This window comes from Pteropus medius, unplaced genomic scaffold (assembly GCF_902729225.1).
Source record: "Pteropus medius unplaced genomic scaffold, Ma_sr-lr_union100, whole genome shotgun sequence".
Classification (NCBI taxonomy): Eukaryota; Metazoa; Chordata; class Mammalia; order Chiroptera; family Pteropodidae; genus Pteropus; species Pteropus medius.
In genome coordinates this window covers 11786515-11811917 of record NW_024351543.1, presented here as the reverse complement: position 1 = coordinate 11811917, position 25403 = coordinate 11786515, and the positions used below count along the sequence as shown (strand labels likewise).

The window sequence follows — 25403 nt, the reverse complement described above, 5'->3', positions numbered from 1 at the left end:
ATTGTTGCTCTACATCTGTGGTTCTCAACTGGGGACAATTTTGCCTCGTAGGTAGGGGTTCAAGATTTAGCAAATAAAAAGACATGATACCCAGTTAAGTTTGAATTTCAGAAAAACTACTAGTAATTTTTTAGTATTAGTATGTCACAGGTAATATTTAGGACACAATTGTCCCATACAATATCTGAAATATTCTTAGGCTAAAAAATAATTTGTTATCTTAAATTAAAATTTAACCAGACTTTCTGTAATTTATCTAGCAATCCTGCTCCCAGGGATATTTGACGATACCTAGAGACATTTTGGGTTGTCACAATTCAGGAAGAGGGGTGCTGCTGCATTAAGTGGGTAGAGGCCAGAAATGCTGCTAACCACTTACAATGCACAGAACCGCCTCTCTCTCTCTCTCTCTCTCTCTCTCTCTCTCTCTCTCTCTTTCACACACACACACACACACACACACACACACACACACCAAAGAATTATCAGGCTCCAAATGTCCATAATGCAAAGACTCATAAACTCTGCATAGAAAACTTGGATCTAAAAAGAAGGTGCTTTGAAATCGATAATGCTTTGAAAGCTGTCTGTTAAATTTTGAAGAAAAATATATAGAGAAATGGGCACAAGTCTCTTGCCAACCATAGGCAATTGAGATGGAATAGTCTATAAAGTCTGCAGCTTAACATTCTACTACCGAAAGAACTCTGCAGAACCCAGAGGAAGGCCAGTCTTAAAGGATGTTGTTCCGGAAAAGGAAAATAAAGCCCACTGCCACATGTCAACACGTGCAGGGTGTGTGCAGCACGTGGCAGGTGGGGAGCCAAGGACACGCTGAATCATGGCAGGAAGTGGCATCCAGGACAATGCTCTCCATGTTACCTAAGGCCTGGGTGGTGGAGAGTGGAGACCTGGGGAGTTGCTGCCACTTTTTTTCCTAAGCTGTTGGACTCCCGACCCAACCACAAATTCCCAATAATTGGAACTCCAAAAACAAAACCTTTAGCGTGATACTTCTCATCTCAGCATGACTCTTTTTTAATTCTTCAAAAACAGTAGCAGCACTTCCTTTCAAAAATATGTAGTAACTTATTACAAAAGCAAAATATGTTCTTTATAAAAAATGCAAATAAACAAAAACAGGGACTAAAAACCATTTATAATTCTATAACCCTGATAGAAATATTATTAATGTTTGGCATATGCCCTGCCTGACTTTTTTCCATGCATGTTATATGCTCATTTTAAATGAGAGTTTTCTAAACATTTTGCATTTTACTCTGATTTTGATGCTTTAAGATTATATTGTGAACATCATATGCTGTCAATCATTATTAGATAAAAAATTATCTCTGTAGCTAAAAAGTATTTTGTTTATGGATACACCAAACTTTCATTAACTAATACCTTATTATGGGATATTTTAGTCATTTTTCATTTTTCAATATTATTTACAAAGCTGCAGTAAGCATCTTTGTAGTTAAATCTCTGGAAAACATTTCATTATTTTCTTAAGATCCAATTCTGATATTGAAATTGCTGCATCAAAGAATTATGTGCATGTTTAAAGCTTTGATGTATGTTCCCAGATTAACCTGACAGCAGTGATACCATTTCCTTTCCCAGAGACAGTCTCTAGGAGACCCACATTCAATCATTGGTGGCTATCTCTTTTAATCTTTGCACATTTGATAGGGAGAATAATGAACATCTTGCTATTTTTTCCTGTTTTTTTTTTAAATTACTAATTAAACCTTCCATTAATTAAATACTTAACTTTCAATTTTTTAATAAGCTGTCAGTTTATGTCTTGGATATATTTGGCTTCTTTGTCTTTCCTTTTAATTTATAAGAAATATTCATAAATCCCATATAATACAGTATAACACTCATAATTTTATAAGGCAAATATTTTCCCCAATTTATCTGCCTTTCAGTTTTGTATTAGTGAGTATGTTTTTATGTAATCAAATTTATTGACTTTTGATATATTATTTTTTCTCATAAAACATATTTAGAAAGAGCTTCTCTACCCAAGAATAAATAAGGTAGTAAAATATTTTCTTCAATTATTTTAATACTTTCAACTTTAATGTATATTTCTTAATCTATCTAAACTTCTGTTCAGAATATGCTATGGATTAAGAATCTAGTGTTTTCCACAAATAATTTACCAAGCGACTCACCAATATTTGTTGAATAATTCCTTTTTTTCACTGCTGATTTGAAAGTCACTATTACCAAACATTGCCTTTTGGGACGATGAGATGTTTTACAACTAGATGGGGGTGGTACATGCACAACATTGTAAATGTACTAAATGCCGAATGGTTCACTTTAAAATGGTTAATATTATGTTATGTGAAATCCACCTCAATAAAAAAAAAAAAAAAAAAAATACTGGGGGGGAAGCTATGGCCCTCAGGCGAAATCTGGCCTACTGCCTATTTTTATATAGCCGTGAGCTAAAGAATGATTCTTACATTTTAATTGTTGAAAGAAAATCCAAAGAAGAATAATATTTCGTGACACATGAAAATTATAGGAATTCAAATTTCAGTGTCTGCAAATAAAGTTTAATGGAGACACACTCATGCTCATTTGTTTACTTATTACAGGTTTCTCTCATTATCTGAAAGTAGAATATCCCCGTGAAACCTTTCATAAGCCAAAATTGCATAAAGCAGAGAGTATCCCATGCTTTCCAAAAGTTCACTCTGTGCCACTTCGCTCTTGAGAAAGACCTACATTAGTAGGGTAATGACTTTATAGTTGATACATAAGGGTGAATTTTATTTGCAAAAGAACAATGGAGTGAATTATTCTATTAATGACACATTTAATATTTTATGACATATTTGTGTTCAAAAGGTATTTGAGATAAACTTTTACACAGCAAAGATCAACTTACTTGTTTGTAAATTGTATTATAAGGAGAAATTTGAATGTACACACAGGAGAGTAGAATGTAGACTGTGCTCTGTCTGGGTCCCGCCTGATCCAGTCCTGAGTTTGCAATGTCCAGTTCAGCCTTAAGGAACCTGGAAATCATGCCCTCAGAGAAAGTCAATATTTAAAGTTACAGATGATACACCTAACTATACCACTGCTTACTTTTTCATGGTGAATTATGCTTACCAAAGAGAGGGCTCCTTGGTTTTCTTATTTTGTACTTGCAATATCCTTTCTTAGATGGGGAGACTGAAGCTCAGAGATCAAGTGCTTTGTTCAAGGTCTCAGAGTTAAGGACTAATAACTAAACCTTTTGATTCCTTAAGCCTGACTTCTTCCACTCCACCATGATGTCTTTATATATTATACATGCATGTACACACATATCCAAATATAATATGATTGATGCATGGAAGTTTTAATAAGTTGTAAGACAGCTGCCCTGCTTTTATACTTTTATATTCTTCTACTTATACTTCTCCACCCTGGCTCCACAATTCCTTTTAAAAGAATCAACCAAGATGAGAACACTGTTTTTCTTAAAGGCATTTATGACATCAATGTCATTTTCAAAACAAAAATTAAGTCCCTGAATAAATGCATATCAAAACTAGAAATGGCAGTGTGCATTTATATCAGCTAATGCATTTGCAGCATTGACTCCTAATGCGTTATTGATCGTATAAGTAATCATCAGCTTAGAGGGCTTGACGATAAAGTCTGCAGTAGGAAGGGCTCCCTATTTCCTGCACTTTCCTTCTGCATGTTTTCAAGGACCTGCATTGAGCACTAGAGCAGATCTCTTAAATATGTCTGTTATGTGGACCCGCACCTCTCCAGTGGCCGGCTAGCTCATCCCGAAAATTCCTGTTCACAGTTGTCAACTGTAAGAGCCTATTTGTAACCCGCCCCAAATGTAACCCAAATTCCTCTTCCAAACGGGTGTTGGGATAAGAACAGCTTCAGATCCAGAATCTTATAGGGATAGCTTTTGGTGTCTAGAACTCCTTGCTCCTTCTCCAACCCAGCAACTCCATCCTCATTGACCGTGGTTACACATTTATATTTTTACTTTATCATCATCAGAGACAGTCATAGCTGAGAAGGCAATGAATGACCTTCTAATTTTACCATTTCAATTTCAGCAGAAGAAATACATATCCTTATTTGACATCAAAGAGCAGTGGTGTGTAGTGGGAATACATCCCACGTTCTATACGTATCCTTTTTAATTCCATTGTGGAGCACTGATTCCTTCAAATCTTTCCATGATGATATAGATTTTGAAGCCTCAAGTTTTTAATAATGGCACTAAAGATGTAGAATTTATGCATTCTTGTCCTAGAAATCAAAATTCTGCATGAGTAAAGATCCACAGGCAGACTAGAACTCGGTAGTCACAAAAGCCTCTCAGAGTCAGCGGGCCACAAGAAGAAACCTAGCTCTTTCCATAATATGAGTGGGGTGGAGCCCCAACCTTCTCTTAGCCTGGGCACTTCTCTGGCCCAGGGCTGGGTAGGCTAATCATTCCTGATAGACAGTAATGTATTTTGTGCCAAGCGTTTTCCTGGCCACAGGGATTCTAGGGGTGACGAAACCACCATTCCACGCCAAGGGCCTGTTGTGAAAGGTACTGCAGGAACAATGAGGCAACAGAGAGAGGTGAGTCTTATAGTTGCGGAAGGAAGACAGGTGTGTGTGCAGGAGGCTTTGGAAAATACTCACACAAGTTTCAGATGAGACGCTGTTTAGCAGTTGAACAAGAAAGGCAGAGGACACAGCATGAGCAACCCGCAATGCCTGATTCGGCCACCCTTGCCAGGAACACAAGTGATCTGGTGAAACAAAGGACCAGATCAGGTTGGCACCTGTAGAAAATGAAGCCAGGAAAGTAGGCAGGGATCCCATCATAGAAGGTGTCTGAACTGATTCCCACATAATTGTTTCATTCCTTGTATTGGTGTATATTCGGGATAAGCCACAGAATGATGTTAGCTGCATTATAATGCCTGCTTTTATTATCTAGTAGAGATTTTATTATAGCTTTAGTTTAAAAATACCAACTCCATTATTCTTACTACTGTTTGTATAATGCCTAGCTCTTAAATGCCTCTGGTCTGCCCAGGCAGTGAAAACTCACTCATTGCTTTTGTCTCATCTCTCTGGCTTTGAGACCTTTCTGTGGCCTAGGTTTCTGGCCCTCTCTTGGCTCTGCACACTCTTGATTTGGGCTTCCCTTGCAGTCTCTTCTCTCAGCCATGTCTGGTACTCATGGGGGTTTTGGGGAGTCCAGTAGCTAAACCTATAAGAACAAGGGCCTAGAACATCTTTGAACTATTTTGTCTGCATTTACCTTTGAATAGTTTATAAACATTTTATGTATTCCAAGACATGTTTATGTATGGATCTACTTATAGATATTCATATTTTTATATGTATAGTTCTAGATTTGTTAAAAAGTATTTTTCCCAAATCACAATATTTTATTGCTCTCATCTTACCAAGTAGTTTTATCACAGTTTTGTGTTGACTAGGTAGTCAATTTATACACTATTGTGACCATTGCTAACTTCTGATTCAAACATTGTATTATGATTACATTTGCTTTCTTACATAGGTTTTATATTTCTTCAAATTAAAAATTGTCTTTTTCATTTTCTTGATTTTCATGCACTACATTTGTTTTTTTAAAAATGCTCCCATATATCTGCCAAAAGCTATATGTATTATCATATCTAAATCTCAAAAGCATCAATAAACTTTTAAGTTCCATTTTTTCCCCAAATCTACTGCCGTACTTCACCTTGCGGCATCTGTCTAGGGCTATTGCAAAGTTTTTATATGGGCATATTATTTACCTCTCCTCTGTGTCAGTTCTTCTGTTATACACTAGATCTGACATCTTCCTTCTCCTTGATTTATTCCCTCATCTTTCTAAGATACATCTTTCAGTAATTTTCTAAGAAAGGGTACGAGGAAAATAAATATTTTGAATCCCTAAAGATCCCGATTATGTATGTATTCTGCCTTCATATTTATTGGTAATTTGGCTGGGTATAAAATTCTAGCTTAAAAATTATTTTTTTCTCAGAATTTCGAAATTCCACTGTTTTTAAAGGTCCATGACCTTCTAGTTTCCAAGTTGCTATTGGTAAATTCAATCTTCCTCTCTTCTGCTAAACTTCTTACCATTTCTCTTCCAAATATATGTTGACATCTCTTCTACCTTTGCTGCTCTTCCCAGTAACCTTGTTGAGGTTTATAACAATTTTTTTCATTTTAATGGGGTAATTTTAATGGGGTTTTATGAATAAGTGTGAAACCTATGTGAAACCAGTCTACCATGTTTGTTCAAAGTCCATTGACATCTTTGTTTCCCAGTATTTAAATCCATGTGATGCCCTTTGCATATATTTTGACACTATTACTATTAAAAACCCTGAAAGTAGTTAATACTATTCCCATTTGATAAAGAGACAGCTGAGGCTTCAGGAATGTTAGTAGCTTTCTTAAATTCAAAGAGCCAGCATGAAACAAATTTGAATTTAAAATCATGTTTTCATGGTTTTTTTCACTTTACTGAGACATCACATTCAGTGATGTCTTTGTGAGGGCGATCACTGGTAATACCACAAGTCAGGCAATAGCTTCCCCATATCTTGCTGCAGTAAACTAACACCACAGCTGTGATGTAAATTATTCCTTTGAACTATTTTCTGAGCCATAGTATACAAGCTTTTGTCTTCAATCACTCTTGTTATTCCACAGTAGAAATTGGAACACCTAAAACCAAATAATTACTGGTCGTCTTCTGGTACATAACAGTGTTTGTATTAGAACAGATAAGAAAAACTGAAATTATGATGTTCAGCTCTGAAGGAAAATATCCTTTAATATTCAATGGTGCAATTTTAGTGTCCAGCACACGATGAAATAACTTCCTTCTTTGAAGATTTTACTTACATTTCCACCTAGGGCACAAATAGCATTCTCTAATTCTAAAACAAAAAAGTAAGTGATTGCTTTCAAAGTCTAGTCTTTTGAAGGCATTGCAGTCTTTCAACTAAGTTGTTATTCTCAAAAAGGAAAAGAGACTTTCCAACCAGGATGTATGAGCAAGCACACGTACCCAGTAATTTGGTGTGTTTGTATGTCACTTGGACTTTCTGTGGTTATAACAGCAGACATGCTTTGTGTTAAATGAATTCTTCCTGAAAGGAGTTTTCAGGTAATGCTTCCTAAAGGGTTTCTAGGTACTTGCCCAGTCAAGAGTTTGCCCATTGCTTTTTCCAGCTGAATTTCAAGTTCTTGTACTCCCTTATTTTATCATCTAATTATTCCCAACTGCATCTTAATGTAGGTTAAACAACACAAATAAGGGGAGAAAATGTTTGAGTCAAGCAGTGAAAGAGTGAAACTAAGCAAGACCTCCTCTTACCTGGGGCAAATCATTCTACTGTTTGAACCCTCAGGCTCTTGTCTGTAAAATAAAATCATACATATAGATGATCTCCAAGTCTCTTTCAGCTCTGGAAGCCATTTCTATACCATCTATGAATCTACTTCAATTAATTATCTAAATTAGCCACCACTGCTTCTATACTTGTGTGACAATGAAAGAATTTATTATTTTCTTTAATACGTATTTACTGACCATCATGCTCAGAGCTGGGTATAAAGTGGCAAATGAACAGACTCAGTCCTTAAACCCTCATTGCATTCATAGTCCAGAGTAAAAGGCAGACAAAAACAAACTCTCGAAAATAATAATAATAATAATTGTGATAAAAATACTGTGACAGAGTGCTATGAGAAAGAATAATAGGAAAAAAGATTAATTAATCAGTGAAAGAGGAATGTTTCCAAGAAAGCTTCACTGGAGGAATGACAAGCGATGTGAAGGATGAAGTGTAGTGAGACAAGTGAAGAGTGACAGAAACAGCATTCCAGGCATATAGGGCAGCGTGCGGGATGGCCCTGGGGCACCAAAAAGCCTGTGCATTCAAGGAACTTGAAGAAGATCATGTGGCTAAAGCAGAATGAACAAGAGAGGGCTTGGCCTGGAATAAAGTTAAAAATGGCTTCCCACCAAATCATACAAAGCTTGCTACTATGGTGAGCATCTTGTATAATATCATAAAGGCATGGAGAACCTACTGAAAGACAATTAAGCAAGAGAAGTTAATGATTCAAGTACACTTTTAAAAGATTACTCTGGTCACTTTACACAGATTGGAGGAAGGCAAACACAGATAAAACTAGTTCAATTGGGTGTTAGTCCAGGCAAAGAATGATGGTAGTTTGGATAAGGAGGCAATGGGAGAGAAGAGGGTGAATTTTATATATCTTTGGATATCCTCAATTTGCATCTGTAATGAGCTGTGATACACATTGGGATATCTGTTTCCCTTTTATTAGTCATTTTTCTGAGAGTTTATCCAACAGCTTCGACTCATTGATAGGAATTTAGGTAAAAATGGGCAGAATTTCAGGACTTGTACTTCTCAGCAATACATATAGAGGAGCAGAAATGGGTAACCTATATAAAGAGCAAAGAAAGTAGAATTTGCTAGCTTGACTTGAGAAAACAATGAAGTGGAGGCAGCTATGATTTTCTGGAGTAATGAATAGAAAAAGAGTGGGGGGGGGAAACCAGACCTGATACCTTAGGTAGAAAGTGTGAGAAAAGGTTAAAGAATCAACCATAATATTTTGCCTATTTTGAAAGGTTCGTGCAAAAGTCGCAGAAGATAAGAATTACCTGGGTTAAGGAACTAATCACTTTCCAGTGATTACATACTAGTCGCCAAAAAAGGTTAAGTTGTACCTAACCAAAGTTCATTGTATGTGTGACAGGAACAAACGCTAAGCATGGACTACGCTGCAAAGCCTGTAAGATGAGCATCCACCACAAGTGCATGGATGGCCTAGCACCCCAGCGGTGTATGGGCAAGCTGGTAAGGGCCTGAGCCCTAAGTGAGCACCAGGACCCCTGCACAGCCACTTGCATGCCCCAATGAGATCACTCTATTCACACTCCTTTGCTGCAACACCCTTGAGAATCGAACACCAGGAGGGTAGCCCCAGAATCCCTGGCCTGCTAGCTTGGCTTTGTAGTTGGCAAAATGATAGAACAGAGGAGGAGCTTTGTTAGCCTAAGAGATGAATGTTTCACATGGAAAAAAGGACTCTGTGTCCTTAACGGGGTCACCAACCTGTCCCAGATTGAGGCTTTCTCAGTTTTAGCATGGGAAGTCCCACATCTCAGAACTGTCCAGGTTTTAAAAGTGAAAGTTAAGCACCCCAGGACCCACACCCCCTGCCCCAGACAAACTAGGGTGGTTGGTCACCCTCATGCTTAAATTAATTGGCTGAGAGCTCAGTGGGTGTCATGGATAGGGTGGAGATTAACCCCAAAGTTAGTAGAGTAATAAAAATCTATAGTACTTTAATAGAATTGTGATGGTCACACCAAGGAGCCTGGGTAACCCTGGCCCATTGTGGGCTGACCATACCATCTTAGGCATTACGGGTGCTACACATTGATAAAAAGCAACATTTGAAGATATTTGAAACTAAGATGGCCAAAGATTTGTAGACAGGACTAAGAATGTCTACCCTAGAGAAACTCAGGCCATGACAGCTATCTTCAAAAAATATATAAGACCTGTCACACAAATAGGATCCTGTTGTCATTCTGTGGCTCCAGGAAAAAGACCTAGGATTAATAGGTACCAAGTGGTAACAATCAGAGATAAAGTCACCAAAGACATGCCTCCATCAGCAGCAGTGTCGAAACAAAGGAGGAGAGGGTTCTGGAATTCTAGTAGAGGCAGGGCCATTAAGTTTTCTCTCAATATTAGCATATAATAAGTTAAAGTTCTTGGAGAATTCATCAACTTAATCTGATTGGCAAAGTTCTGTTCTCTAAAACTCTGCCTCACTCGTTCTCCTCCTCCTCCAATGGTAATTCTCCCAAGCTAAGGGCAAAGACCATGGGTGAGAGGTCAGAAAAACAGAATGGAATCTAGAACACACAAAGCAAATGATTCTGGGTAGAGCGCATCAGACAAACAAGGGCCTTTAGGCTGACCCCTGAGGTCTGCTTTCTCATACCCAGCCCTTTTATGATTTTAACAAACCACAGTAATAAGCTGTTGTGAAATGAGGCATAATGGTCCATTTGTATCCTGGGAGATAATGAGAAGCCTGGACACAAGAGAGGCTGCTGTGGGCTACAGAGGGAGGGAAAATCTGACAAGGAAAAGCAGGGCTGGGGCTTGCTTTCTGGATGGAATGCAGCTAGCTTATATTGCCACTTGTACATCTCCACTCTCCAGGGATAAATTATAGGACAAGTCAGCATCTTATAGGGAGACAAGGAGGTGGCCCTAGAGAAACCAACTGGTTTGTTTTTACAGTTTCTAAGTGGTTTTCTCCGTTTCATCAGTGACATTAAGCCTTTCTCTTTCTCATTCTCTCTCCAGCCAAAGGGGTTTCGCCGTTACTACAGCTCCCCCTTGCTCATTCATGAACAATTTGGATGCATTAAAGAAGTTATGCCCATTGGTGAGTTGGGACAATAATGGGTTTAGCTGGATTTTGAGCAGCAATGTCACCATTAATGGCTTCTGTTCTCCTTGAGCTGTAAAACCAGTGGGGAGTGTTTATGCATTTGTTTGGTGGCTGATGGGGTTCTGATTGTGTATTTTGCTGGGAGGGAAATGTAAGGAGGACCAAATTCTGCAGGAATATTTATCCTCTCCCTTTTGAGGCTCAAAAAAACACCCAAGTCCCAAAGGCTACGTATATGCTATGCCACCCATCAGAAGTATTTGGAGTGGAGCACAGGGTGTGGCATCCCATAGACCTGATTCAAAGCCCAGCTTCCCCACTGCCCACTGTGTGTCTGAACAAGCTACTCAACCTGTCAGACCTTATAAAATGAGAACAGTAATGGCCTCTTTTGATAATTGTTGTAAAAAATAAATACAAATTATAGACCAATGCTGAGAAGGAACTCTCAGCGAGTAACAGTTATCCTTTAATGAGGACCAAAAAAAAAAAAAAGCCTTATGTTTATAGATATTTCCGGCTTGAATTTATTCTTCAACAATATTGTTCAGTATACTCCTGTTTCTCTCTCTCTCTCTCTCTCTCTCTCTCTCTCTCTCTCTCTCTCTTTGAAAACCTCTACATTGATGTTTGCCTTTTGGCAGCAAGTGGGCGGGGGCGGGGGGCAAGTTTTAAACTAGAAATTTGTAAACCAGAAAGCTTTTCATTAGAAATGCAAGAAGCCTGGTAATATCAAATTCTTTCAAAAACACTTGCTTTCTACTGCAAACTTCGTGTCTCAAGGCTTTATACCTGAGAAGAACCTTGAAATTGGAGTCCTGGGGATGTAAAACAAAAGAGGAAAATCAACCCATCGGGAAGCATTTGGGAGCAGAGAGTGCTGGGTGCAGTGGAGGGACCTGGCAAATGGGCACATGTCATGGAAGAGCAATTCTGTGAGGAAAGCTTGACCACAAAAGCCCCATTTTCCCAGGGGTTCGTGGGTCTGCTGCTCAGAACCTGCTTCTCAGGAGCATGTGATAAGTGATGCATGATGCAGTTTAGGAGATGTGATAGGCTGTATTCCTGACAGTGAGTTGAAGAAACCTTTCTTTCAGATGCGCTTTCTCTTCCTTTGCAGCCTGCGGCAATAAGGTGGACCCTGTCTATGAGACCCTTCGCTTTGGCACCTCCCTGGCTCAGAGAACAAAGAAGAGCAGCTCCGGCAGTGGCTCTGATTCACCTCACGGGACCTCTGTAATTGTCCTCTTTCTCCCTGGGTCAACCAAGTGCTCCAGGAAGGCAGGCCTCAGGCACTGCATTGTGAGGGCTTCCACCTAAACATGTCATGAGGGCAGGTCTGTTAGGAGTCAGCAGCCTCCAAAGGGAAACCCAAAGGGCTTTGGGCCACTAAAGGTTGACTTTCTGTTGCCAACACCCAGGAATCATTTTACTTTCCTCCTCAAAGACCATGCTCTTGGCTTCATACTTCTTGACCTTCTCTTCCTTGTACTCTCTCCCTCACCCTCCCATCAACACTAGATACCATGTCAGTCAACACAGAAAGATGTGACATAAGCAATGAGCAGAAGCAGAGAGTCCCAACTGGGTTCAGTTCTCCTTCCGGATGCATTCCAGGTCAAGAATACAGCCATTTCTCACATTTTCTCAATCCTTTATCTCTAAAGCAAGGTACACCCTTGTTTTTCACACAAAAACTGCCCTCCCCAGAGGTGCTTAATCTGTGACTTAGTGGGGCTTCTCTCCGTGGGACACTCACCATTGTCCCAAGCACCTCTCCCATGTTTTACTTGATCTAAAATGAGTGTTCCATGCATATCTGTGACCTGCTATCATTATCCTGCCTCTGGCTGTCCCAACCAGAATTTCTATAAATGCCACAGAACTCTACAGCTCATGCAGCATCTTTCCTGCAAAAAGACTAGGACCTCCCAATTCACATTTCTAATTAGAATAGTTTGCACACAGTTATCAGTTCCATTGCTGCAGCTTCTGCTGGACTGCAGACTTCCAGGCAAGACACAGATGAGCCTCCAAATCGTCTGCCCCTTAGGGTCCTCTCAACATGCAGTGATTGGGGCGGATTGTGGGAGAAGTGCAGGCAGACCCCTGGGAGGGATTCTTAGGGGCTGGGATGACTTAGCTTCTTCACTGAGTGTGGGCCAGTCCACAAGATAACAGCTGGTAATCTGTGGTAGGTAGGTAGGTCAGGTGGGTGAGTAGGTAGGTTCATAGGTCACCTGACTTATGCCACATGATCATCTTAGAAACCAGCTTTAAACTCACTGAAAGCCCTGTTCCTCATATGTCCCACTAACTTCTAAGAGGAAAGAACCAAAAATAGTTCTTACTCTTTTTCCTTGTTGAACATAAAATTGATATTGATTTTGTTCTTTCTCTTACCGCTCAGTTAGCAAACATGAATTAAGTGCTTACAATTTACTAGCACTGGAGGAGACACAAAAGAAATGGAGGACATGGCTCTTTACTCTTAGAATTCACAACTTATTTCTGAAGACCAAACTGATAGAGAAGAAAGTTGATGGTGGCGGCTTATTTAGCATTCTTTAAGTACAGTTTTATGTGTCTTATCTTATTTTTATTAGGAATAAGAACAAAACATACATGTGTTAAGGGTATTATAATATCTATGTCATGTAAGTGTTGAAGGATTTCACAGTCAAGATGGAAAATATTTAGCTTCGGTAGACATTGCCTCAAAACAGTGAGAGTATATTTTGTGACATTTTAAGATACCCAATCCTGACGATCTTCCTAAGGAGGCTATAAATCAAATTGGCAGTCCCGATGATAATGTTAATTCATTTCCTGAAAGAAGGATAGAAACAGTGCTAAATGTAATGAAAACATACAAAATGTGTATGAATAAGATTTATATTATATACAAATACGTTATGGCTACAGGAGTTGGATGATCATAATAGTATTAGCAAAGTTCGTAGCACTGGGTCTGGCACAATTAGTACTCAGTAAGTGTAAGTCGTTTCTGTTTTATTTCATTAAGTATCTGGGCTTTAACTGGGTTTTCATTGAACTAGAGTTATTATGAAATGAAACAAGGTTGTAATACATTCAAAAGGTAAATATGTTCTCTGAGAAGAGCGTTCCCAGAGCCACCCTTGAACAGGGTCCATTCTCAGCTCTGTAAGAAACCGTAGATCACTCGAGAGTTCCATGCTGTTCTTCTGCTCATATTCTTCTGTCCTTCTGCCTGTCTCCTTTGTCCTGTCTTCCAGTCACTCCTTTGTTGGGGTGTCCCCAGGAGTCTGCTTTAGCTTGGTCGTCATGTTCTACATGCTCTTCCTGGTCACCTTTTTTACAATTCCTCTTGTCCAACCGCCATCTCTAAGCTGATGCCTTCCTTGGGTATTTCCCATCCTAACCTCTTTCCCAGACCAGTTCTACAGATCTCCCAAAATCAGCATGTCCAAACTAATTTCTTGCTCCATTGCTGATGAGGTCCTGTCACTCAGAACTCAGAAATGTGTATCAAAAGCGCCTTTCTTCTCTATCACCAGCGCTGGAGGTTTGAAGCCATCATCTCTCAGCCAGATTCTTATAAAGCAATAACTGTGCTACCGTCTTCCTTTTGAGTCTAGTCTTAGCAATACCTCCCAATTTATCATCTTTTAAAGAAAGATTTCATGTAATTTTCCTAATTAAAACACTCTGTTGACTTGCTTATGCCCAAAGGGCAATGCTCAAATCTTTAGCATGGCAAATGAGGCCTGCCTAAAGACACTTCTTCGCCTGAACTCACCAAGTTCTTTAATATCTGCAAACCTTAGAACATACTCTTCCCTCTGGATGGAATCCTTTAACACTCAGCTTGGTTTTTTATAAAAACTGTGAAGAGTTCTCGGATGCCCCAAGCATAATAAGTTGCTCCTCCCACAAACCTTTAAAAATTTCTTTCTCGTAGGATACAGACCACTGCATTATAATTATTTGCTTTTGCATCTCTTTCCTAAACTAGCTACTGAGCCACTATAGATCAAAGCCCCATTCCTTATTCATTTAATTATACCAGGGCCTGGCACATAATGGGTGCTTGAGAAATGCTTGAAGAATGAGGAAGAATTAACAAGGGATTCTTGAAGACGGACCTCAGAACACTAAGAGATCCACACAACACTTCGTTTTCGTATCCTCAGCTCCAGGCGCAGTTTGCTGCTTTCTGGATAGCCATGTTCTCTCTAGGCACTGGGACTTGCCCACATCTTGTCTCTGCCTCTGTGCAAATGACGTTTCTCTTCCTGGACTGGATTGGGCTCCCCTTCCCTGGGCTCTCATTAAGACCAACTCATTAATCATAGTGATTTGTACATTGCTTGTTAATTTTCTTTCTTTCTTTTCTTTTTTTTGGTTTTCATTTTTCTCTCTCTTCTCCAGTCCCCTCCTCAACTAAACTAAGTTGCTTAAATACAAGGACTCTTCTTCACTTATTTCCCTTACTTTATGCCAGTGATTATCAAACTTTGGTGGGTAGCAGAAGTCACTGAAGAGCTCTGCAAAAATATGAAGGTCAAGGTCATGTCCTACTTCAACAAGCCTGGACCTCTGTGTGCTTTATTAGTTCTCTAGGTGATTCTGAAACCTGCCAAAGTTTGAGAACCACTGATCTATACAGTGCCAGTCCATTGTAGATTCTCACTAAATATGTGATAAATGAATGACTGAATGAATGAACACCCTTTTCAGTCAAAATCTCTAAACTTCTAAAGAAGACCTACAACCTACAATGAGTTAAATCAGTGGTTCTCAATGTGTGGTCTCTGGACCCAGTATTACCTGGGAACTTATTAGAAAGGCAAATATATATTTTCCTCTTAAAGCCACAGAAGCAGAAAAACCAAGGGTGGAGCCCCACGATCTGTTTTAACAAACCCTCCAGGTGATTCTGATCACATTAAAGTTTGAGAATCACTAAATTAAATAAAGGACTTAAGTTTATTTCCAAAAATCCAGCCCCTGCCAGCCTCTCCTCTTTCTTTTTCATATTCTCCCTTGCTTGCTCATGCTTGTTTTGCTCCCTCTCTGTGTGAACAACTCGTGAATCACACATTCACAATGCCCATCAGGCTGGATCTGGTCTGGAACAGAGATTCATTCAAGAACATTAACCATATCTCTAAATCCATGGCCCATTTTGTATCTCCTTCCTCAGGAGAGTGAGGAAGGCCGTTGCTGCCTACAAGTCGCTTCCCCAGAACCACACAGAGCTGGCTCTCAGCCTGCAGCCACCCCTCTTTGCAAGTCCAGGCTTTTCACAGATACCACCCAGCAACCCAACAGAAAACTACAAACAGTGCTAGCCAGAGTAAGGAGACCTCTGTCCGCTTTGACCTGAATGCTGAACAGGCCTCTATCTGTCTCTGGTGACAGCCGATATGTCCTCATCCTGCTCTCATCTCATGCATCTCCCATGCTTGTCTGAGGCTGGCAGTGGTGAGAGGCGAATGGAAAGTCAGCCAAAGGAGGCGAGAATAGAAAAAAGCCCTCCCCAGAGATGGCCCTGACCTGTTTGCATCAGCCCCAGATGGCCTATCCTGCGGTTCTGAGCTCTGCTGAACTCATGACGATGAGACAGCCTCAGAAACACAGCAGGCGATGGACATTTTAGCCTCCACATTTTGGGCTCATGCTAAGAAACAGCAAGACCATCAGAGAGACAATTTGTCCAGTTTGCTTTCATGTCTAAAATAGTTTTGTTTCTAGCAATGTCTGGACCCTACAGACTGGATTTAGGGGCAAAAAGCATAGTTTTCTGAATGTAAATAAGGTGTTTATTCATCACAGCCCACTTATGCTTCCTGGTACAGGCTCCATCAGTAAATATTTCTCGGAATATTTGCTGTGTGAAGACATTGTTCTGAGACCTGCAGGGAGACAAAGACAAATCAAATTGTGCTTAAGTATCTGTCACTTCACTCTCCCCAGAGTCCCACTTGCCTCCAAACAATTGATTCGTACTTTAAGATGATTTTGCTTCCTTCCTGCAGGGTCAAATGATAAAGAACTTCAGCCTCTTGCCGTTCTTGCAGTATTATGTCCTAAAGCTAATATATTCTCACATAGCAAAGCTCGATCCCACAGGTTGATTTTCTTCCAGGGCTATAGAAGCATTTGCTTTACAGTGTCGGGAAGTCACTGCCTGGCTGTTGCTAAATCGTTATGTTCCCTTTAATGGTCTTCCAAATGTTCTAGAATATAAAAGGCTTGATGGCTTTGGGAAGGCCTGCAGAAACCAAATTTAAAAAGACTGTCTGGGAGCTGGTTGGCTAGTTTAGGAAGAATCTTGTTTCATAAGATTAAATTAACATAATAGCAACTTTTCAGAAAGAGTGAGCTTCAAAGGAGCAGGGCGAAGGTGACTTAGAGACCCTGTGACATTCTTTTTTTTTTTTTCTTTTTTCATATTTCTGATGTGTCACGAAAGAATGGCTGAAAAATCTTAAAGCTAAATTTTTATAATAAAAATTAGTCTCTGGAGAGGGGTGCCAAAGTGCTCTGGAGCTGACTAGAAGAGCTAGGAAGGTAAACTTGTTCCTCTTTGATAAGATATAAATAAAATGTTTTGAAAATGTGACTCTCCTTTGAGGCCTCCTAAATTCCTCTTTTAAAGAGGCTGGAGCCTGGCCTTTTGAAAGAAGCCATCTGAAATCAGTGATGTTCTAGTAAATGTTTAACCACCAGCTGAGGCTGGATCCTACTTTGTAACATTTGCAAATTTCCTTGGTGTAAATATTCCCACCTTGAGCAGTTTCAAGCTACCAACCATGGTGATGCTGAAGTCTCTCCCAGCCCACGCATGTCACTCCAGCACCACACTGGATGGATAAAGTACAGTGTCTGACAGTGTGAGTTTTGGAGACAATGTCTGGTGTTCAAACCCCAGATTCGCCACTTGTTTGCTGTGGGACTTCAAGTAGAGTTACTGATTCTGGGTTTCAGATTGCTATCTGAAAATAGGTTGATCATACAATTATTGTAAAGAATAAACAAGGTGATGTATATAAAGTACTTATATGATAAATGATCAAGAACTATTACTATTATTGCTGTTTTATTATTCTGTAACTTAAGTGGAAGAAGGACCATGACTTTTTTTTTTTTTAAAAAAAAAAGGGCAGAATAAGTCTTACAAAAACAATTGATTTTTGCAGCAATGGAAACAGCCTTTAACTCATACCTAAGTAACACATTCGTCAATAGTGCATCTTATTCTCTATAACTAATATTTAAATCTCACCTATAGAAAGAGCTATATAGTTCTATTGAAAATTTTAAGTAACAGGCTATGGGCAGGAATTCTGATTTCTCTCTGCTGTCTCTTGCTGGGAAGAAGCCTAACCGTAACCTGTGCATCTGATTCAACACTCATTGAGAATCTATCATATGTCAAGCTCTGAGCCTTCCACAGACACCTGAAAAAAAGGACAGTGCCCACGATGGAAAACACAGCCTCTCTGAAGTTAGCCAAATAGACAAGACAGCAGTGATTGGATTCTTAAGACAGTGTCATGCAAATTCTGCCTTAGTTTTTTGCTGACATAGAACTCTCTGTTCGGGTGGCCCACTGATATGACATCGCTCATTCCGTGCTGTTCCCTCTTCTCTCCAAGACTTCAGATCTTGTGGAGGTTCCTGAAGAAGTTGACGGGCCAGGAGAAGGGTATGACCTACGGAAACGCAGCAACAGCGGTGAGTGAGGGAACAGGAAATTAGGCACTGCTTAGCACAAGTGCGAATCATGTCAGTCGCCTGAGTCAGTGGGCAAGGAAAGTAGACTTCCAGTCCCTTTGCTTTCCCTGCTACTCTGGAATTCAACCTGGGCAAGTTCTCAACATTTTGGAGAGAAAGGCGTAATTACTGGAGGATTTCAGTGATTTGACTCTAACGTTCTCTGAGTTCTGTCTCCTGAGTTCTCATGCCATGTGGACTTAGCTATACTGGGATTTAAGGATCACTTCTAGACCTTTTTATTAATGCATCATTTTTCCCTACGTAAGATTAACAAACCATGCTACAGAGAAGCTACTCCATGCAACACTCAAAGTACCTTGGGCCAGGTGGGTGGTGGTGCCAGGGAGGGAAGTGAGGGCCGCACATTTGACATTTTCCCAGCAGAGATAACTAAGGCTCTGATATGTACGATCTAGCCAAACATTCATTATCAACATTATTTAATTTCTAATACCTTAAACCCTTGTTACAATAATTTCTAAAATATTTATTAAATGCTAACTACATACTTTTGCTTGCTAACATTGAGAACGGCCTCTGAAACCAGAGCTTAAGGAAACATAACCAGCTCCTTATGAATGCATCTTGCCGAGCCTCTCTGACATGAACGACTACTTAATCTCCACTTGTTTGTCCAAAAAAATATTTATGAAGCATTTACTATCACCAGCAAAGATGCATAGGTCACAAAAGCTGTCCTCAGGTCACTCATAATCTTGCACGTCCTGACTTAGGCCATTTACTCGGGCTGAGTGCATCTTTAGGGCAGCAGTTATCCCTCCCAATTCCCAACCCTGCAGGTGAAGCATGGGGATGTGCCTGCCTGGATATGTTTCCCACTTGACTAGTTGCCCTGCCTTCTCCAGACTGGAAGCAGGAGTTCTGCATTCAATATCCCGCAGGTGCTTTGTCAGCAGCTATCCTATGAGGTATCACTTCTACTTCCTTAGTTCTAAGAATTCATGTATGTCCCTTCTCTAGTTAGGACTGTGCCTCTGTGAGTCCCACAAGGCAGCACGTGCTTGGCTTCCCCTGTGACTCTCCTTGTTAAATAAGCATCAGTATTCGCCATGGCCCCCCTTGCCAAGCCCACAACATCTGCTAAAGCACACTGTGAGGGTAAGGATTCTTTGACATCACATGGGGAAAACTGCAAACATTCACTGAGCATTTAGCATTGCCACTAGAGAGGCAAATTAAGGGAGTGCCAACTGCCAGGGGACCCTCCCAGTGGGCAGTAGCACTGCAGGACCATCCCAGCCCAAGTCGGTTCAGCATTGCAGGTCCAGCCCCTGAATTTGGTCAGCAACCCCAGAGTTCTTCAGCATCTGAGGAACGAACTCACCAGAGACTGGCATACAAACCAGATGTGCCTGCATTTTAATGCTTCGGGTCTGGTCTGCTGTTCTGTCCCCTGACTCTGACTTCTGTGTGCACCCTTACCTGACACTCCTCATCACTAACCTTGCTGGACATATTTAGTCCCTTGGTCCTGCCTGCTCTGGAGGCAGAGTGCTGGACTTCACTTGGTGATCATGTACCCTTGAAGCAGTGACCTTGCCTTTCTCTACCTCAATTGCTTCACCTTTAAAATGAAGATGATAATAACACCAAATCCACATGGCGTTATGATTTTTAAATGAAATAACATAAATACCATCTATGCACTGATGACTCTGAAACTTCACTTCCAGCACTAGGCTTCTTTGCTGCCTCCAGACACCTGTAGCCTACTGGATATAGCATCCAATGTGGCATCTTAAAGTTAACACTGGGCTCTTGATTCTTCCACCCACCCAAACTGGGTCTTCTCCAATTGCCCCTGCTCAGTAACTAAGAAACGCCATTCTACAAGTTGATCAGGACAAACTTTGGGCATGAGCCTGACTCTCCCTTCTCACACCTCATATCTGTTCTGTCAGCAGATCTTATCTGCTGCTCTTCAAAGTCATGCCCCCTCCACTTACCCCTCTGCCTCAGCCATCCTGGTCCAGCTTTATTGATGCTATTGCTCTCCCATTCCTTTAGTAGTTGAGGTGTCTATCGGCCCTGGGGATTTCTTTACTGAAAAAAAAATGGTCTTTATAGGATTTTATAATGTGAAGAGCTATATTTAGGATTCTTCGATATGAAGTATGGTTGCTATTAATAAAGCCATCATAAGATCATAAAATGTCATAAAGAGATGCAACTTAGAGTCACTCTCACTACTCCAAGTGTGGTCCAGCAACCAGCAGCCCGGGCACCACTGGAGAACCTGTTAGAAATGCAGAATCTCAGGCCTTCCTAGAATAACTGCACAATCAGAATTTGCATATGAATCTTGTTCAAGGTTGAGAAGCAGAATGAGAAGTCATAAAATCCACCCTGCCCTTCAATACACACACACACACACACACACACACACACACACACACACACACACACACATCCCACATACTGTATAGATAAGAAAACTGAGGCATGGAGTAATACAGTCAGACACAAAGCTGATTATTTGCCATCTCTTTTATGTTAAGGGGCATTTTCACAGTCTTATTCAAAGAAATCTGTTAAAAGAACTTAGCAAGCAATAAAGCTCTAAAAAGCTTTGGAGATCTATTAGCTATTCCTTTGATCTGTAGTAGCTTTCTTTATAACGCACCCTTGGAAGCTAGAGGGATTAATTATGCAGTAGTTTGCTTCAAAACAGTTTCCTTTGATTGATTTAATCCTCTGCCCATGCAGTTCAAGAAACAACATAGAGAAAACAGCCTGCTTATGGGGTCCAAGTTTCCACTGGTCTTCCCACTGTCATGGCAAAGGGGCTGCTGGCTTTTCAGAAGCAGCACTCGGGCTTCCAGTCATGAGCAGTTCTGCATTATATGTTTCATTTATGTTCTAAAAAATACACGATGCACGCAGCTATTTCTGCCAGCCAGGTGTTATGTCAAATCCTTGAAGAATATTTCCAAAGCCACCTTAGAAGACAGTACAATTTATGCTCATTTCTTTACTGCTAAAAGTGCAGTCTCTTCTTTCTCTTTTATAGAAAATCTTGGGCAGCTCTGTTTCCAGTTGTTGTTTTCAATACTATTCCTGGATGCATCAAAAGTCTAGATGAGGAGAGTTGTTAGTCTTCACCTTTGGTTTAACTGCCAGAAACACCACTAGGAGCAAGATCATGAGCAAAAGAGGAAGTAAAATCGAGGTTGCCTATTTCAGCTCAAAATGCCAAATAATGATATTACAGGCTACCTTCAATAATTGCATTTCAGTCTGACTGTATGTGATCGTAACTTTCCTGGAAGAGAAGCAGAGGGAATGGAACATAAGCTAGACAGATTCCTGGAAGTATCATTCCAAAAAGACTGAGTTAATCACATCCACGTGAGGGTATTACAGCAGCTAATATACCTTAAGTTTCACTAAAGCAAAGAAATGTTATCCAGAAGAAAAAAACAGCAAGTGCATATTTATGAAATTTATCCTTGCCTTTAGCATGCACTGGTTCTATATCTCAAATTTTGAGTTGTCACAAAAAAAAGAAAGAAAGAAAGAAAGAAAGAAAGAAAGAAAGAAAGAAAGAAAGAAAGAAAGAAAGAAAGAAAGAAAGAAAGAAAGCAAATGTTTTAATGGCTCTTTTGGCAGATGCCTCTGTTCTGGCCCTCCTCCAGTAGACAATTCCAAAGTTACAGATGCAAATATTTTTGGTGTTTTTCTGCTACATACACTTAGTATCTAACTAGGTAAAGGTCTCTTTAAAAGCATAGATAATTCTCTTTCCAGCTATGTGGCAGGCTGGATGTTCAGAGAAATTTTTCCCAGTTTAGCACTCCTTAAACTACTAGGAGAAAAAAAAATTAATTTTAGTTAATGCATGGCTGAGCTTTCAGCAAAATAAGGCAATTCCTTAGAGTCTAGAAATGGCAATAAAGCATTAATCCATAGATATAAGCAGACGAAGGCCAATGTTTACTCTGCACATCCCTGGGGCTTTGAATTGGGTAATATATAGGTCCTAGGCATGAACAATGGAGGATCAAACCTGGGGAGTGGGCAGAGTAATAGATAAGATGAGAGGCCTTTTGGAAAAATGCTGATATCCCAAAAGATACCTTTAGTAGCACTAGGAGAAAAGAATGACCTACAGAGGAATTTGGTAAAGGAAAATGTGATATTAGTCTTAACTTAGCTGGAGAAGGAAAGAGAGAAAAGTGGGCAGGGAAGGAGGAAGGAAGGAAAGGAATGAGGGAGGAAGAAAAGTCTTCTTACTTAGATTTAGGGTCTGAACCCATACTACCTCTATGGACAAAGTAAAATAATATGAAATGTTAATGCAATTTAGATAAAATCACCAGAGATTTGGCAGAAGCAAATATAAACCCTCTCTGGAGGAAGAAAATTTAAACTGAGACCTCAAAATTTCCACAAATGAGTTAAGAATTGAAATTAACCACACATATAAGAAAATAAGCTACCGCGAATTAGAGTCAGCAGAAACAACCAATTTTATGATCAGTTTCTCAGAGACTGCATATGTTGGAATTATCAAATAAAGAAATATATAACTGTGTAGTTATATATGTTTAAATATATAAAAATGAACTAGAACATATAACAAAAAAGGAAAGACTATCAAAATTGAAAAGGCAAATTTTAAGAGAAACTAAATAGAACTTCTAGAAAATTTTTAAAAAGATATTTGATTTATGGATTTAATGGCATCATAGATAAAGCTGAAGAGAGAATTAGTACCCTGGAATATAGAGCCAAAGAAATTGCTAAGGATATATCTAGGGAGACAAAGCAGTAGAATTCGTGAAAACAAAAGAGACATGGAAGATGAGTAAGAAAGTTTGACTGCATTCTCAGAGACTGTATATGTTGACATTTTAGAGGTACATAAAGATTAAATAGAAAAGAGACAATATTTAAGAAGTTACTGGCTAAGAATTTTTCAGAATTGCTTAAAGACATCAGCCCTCAAATTTAGAAAGCTTTACCTAGACACGTCTTAGTGAAATGGCAGTATTTCCAAGACAAAAGAAAATATTAAATATAGGCTGAAAGATAGATTACCTACAAAGGAATGAAAATTAAACTGATAGCTACTTCTTATAAGTTATAATAGAAGCCAAATAATAGTATTATATCTTCAATACGCTAAAAGTAACTCTTAGAATTATAAATGAAGCAAAACTATCTTTCAATACTTTAATTTCAGACTAAAACTGCATCTACAGTACATTTAAGAAAAATTCACACTCAAGAAATTTCAGAAAGGTGTACTTCAAAGAAGAAAATGTGATTTCAAAGGAAGGACCAAGGAGCAAGGAATGAAGAACAAAGAAAGTGATTAACATGTGGTTAAATCTAAGAGAATGTTAACTACATAAAAAATAACAATAATGTTAACAAAAAGTTGTTAATAAAACATTAACTAAAGTACTATATATTTAAATAGGGATGGTCATTCAAAGATTCTTGTATTGTTTGGGAGACGATTAAAAATATTATTTCACTTTAGATTTTGATAAGTTAAAATATGCTTCATAAAATTTCCAGGATAACCACTAAATGAATTAAAAATAGCTTTAACCTTTCAAACTAGAACAGAAACAAAATTGAATGAGAAGGAGAAAAACACCAATTAATTCAAAAGATGGCAAGAAAAGAAGAGAGTGAGGGTCACATGGTAAGGGGAACAGAAATGGAAGAAAAAGCATAGAAATTTAGAGACAGATAGAAAGTATGAAATAAAATGTTAGGCAGTAATCCAAAGTTATCAGTAATCAAAATCAGTGTAAATCAACTAAATGCTAGATAAAAGAGTTTTATAGATTGGATTTTTTAAATGACCTATATATTATTTATAAACATCTGAAACATAAGGATATAGAAAGTATAAAAGTAAAAAAACATATTTTAAAAGGTTACGACAGGCATATATTAAGGAAAAGAAAGATTATATAGTTATATTAATGTGTGAGAAAAAAATGGACTTTAAGAACAAAAGCATCACTAGAGAAAAAAAAGCAACATTACATGGTCATGTTCACTTTGCCAGAAGATATTAGTTCTAAACTTGCATCTACGTAATTAATATATAGACTCAAAATGACAAACTCAAGCAAGAATTGACAGAACTATTGGAAAATTGACATTTCCGTCTATAGTGAGAGATTTTAACATGCCTCTCAGTCCTTGGTAAATCAGAGAAACAAAAAGATTCAGTACAGACACAGAGGAATTGAAGACATATTTGACAATCTTAATTCCCTTAAAAAAGACACTCCATCTAACAAATGGAAAATTCATTCATTTTTAAGAACACATGAAACAATTATAAAAATTGATTCCCTGGTTGGCCACGAAGCAAACTTCATAAATTTCACAAAATTAATATTGTATAGGACACATCTTTCTGACCAAAACAGAAATCAATCATGAAGACAAGTAGAGAAATTTATAATTTGTGAAATTAAAACTACTAAAAAGAAAGAATTCATACCGAAACTTGGAACATGTTTAAAACTAAGTATAAAAACGCTACATACCAACACTATTCTATTAGAAAATAAGAAGTGCTAAAAAGTGATCATCTAAGCATCATACTTAAGCAGTCAGAAAAAAAGAAAAAAGAATCCAAAAAAAGCAGTAGGAAGGCAGTAATAAAGATAAGAGCAGAAATGATTAAATTACAAAGATCATAAATCCAAAGAGTGGTTCTTTAAAAAATTAAATTTATAATTAACAATTTTTAAGAATAAAATCAAAAGATCAAACAAAAAGCAATAATAAGAAAGAATGAATATAAGAGAGATTAAAAGGAAAATAAAAGAATCTCATGACCAACTTCATGCCAATAAATTTAAAAACTTTTTTTAAATGTGAAGTTCCCAAGAAAAATATCAATGACCAAAGTCTGACTCAAGAATAGAAATAGAGAACTTAAATTTGCTTCTAATCATAATAGAAACTGAATCAATATTTTAAATTTTTGTGCAATGACAATACCAGGCCCAGACAACTTTATCCATAAATTCTACCAAACGTTTAAGGACTAGAATATTTCCACATTATGTAAGCATTTTCAGGTCAACAAAATGTGGCGAGAAAGAAGGGAA

General features: G+C 38.8%; 1 protein-coding gene across 9 annotated transcripts in view; it reads left to right on the top strand.

Moving 5' to 3' along the window:
- The window catches only part of STAC (SH3 and cysteine rich domain), a 122066-nt gene that overhangs the window by 60987 nt on the left and 35676 nt on the right, over window positions 1–25403 (top strand). For all 9 annotated transcript variants that reach the window (XM_039843385.1, XM_039843380.1, XM_039843384.1 and 6 more), the window contains exons 3-6: window positions 8809–8909; window positions 10440–10521; window positions 11648–11763; window positions 18174–18252. In XM_039843385.1, the coding sequence (XP_039699319.1) occupies window positions 8809–8909; window positions 10440–10521; window positions 11648–11763; window positions 18174–18252 (378 nt within the window). The remainder of the gene's footprint in view (window positions 1–8808; window positions 8910–10439; window positions 10522–11647; window positions 11764–18173; window positions 18253–25403) is intronic.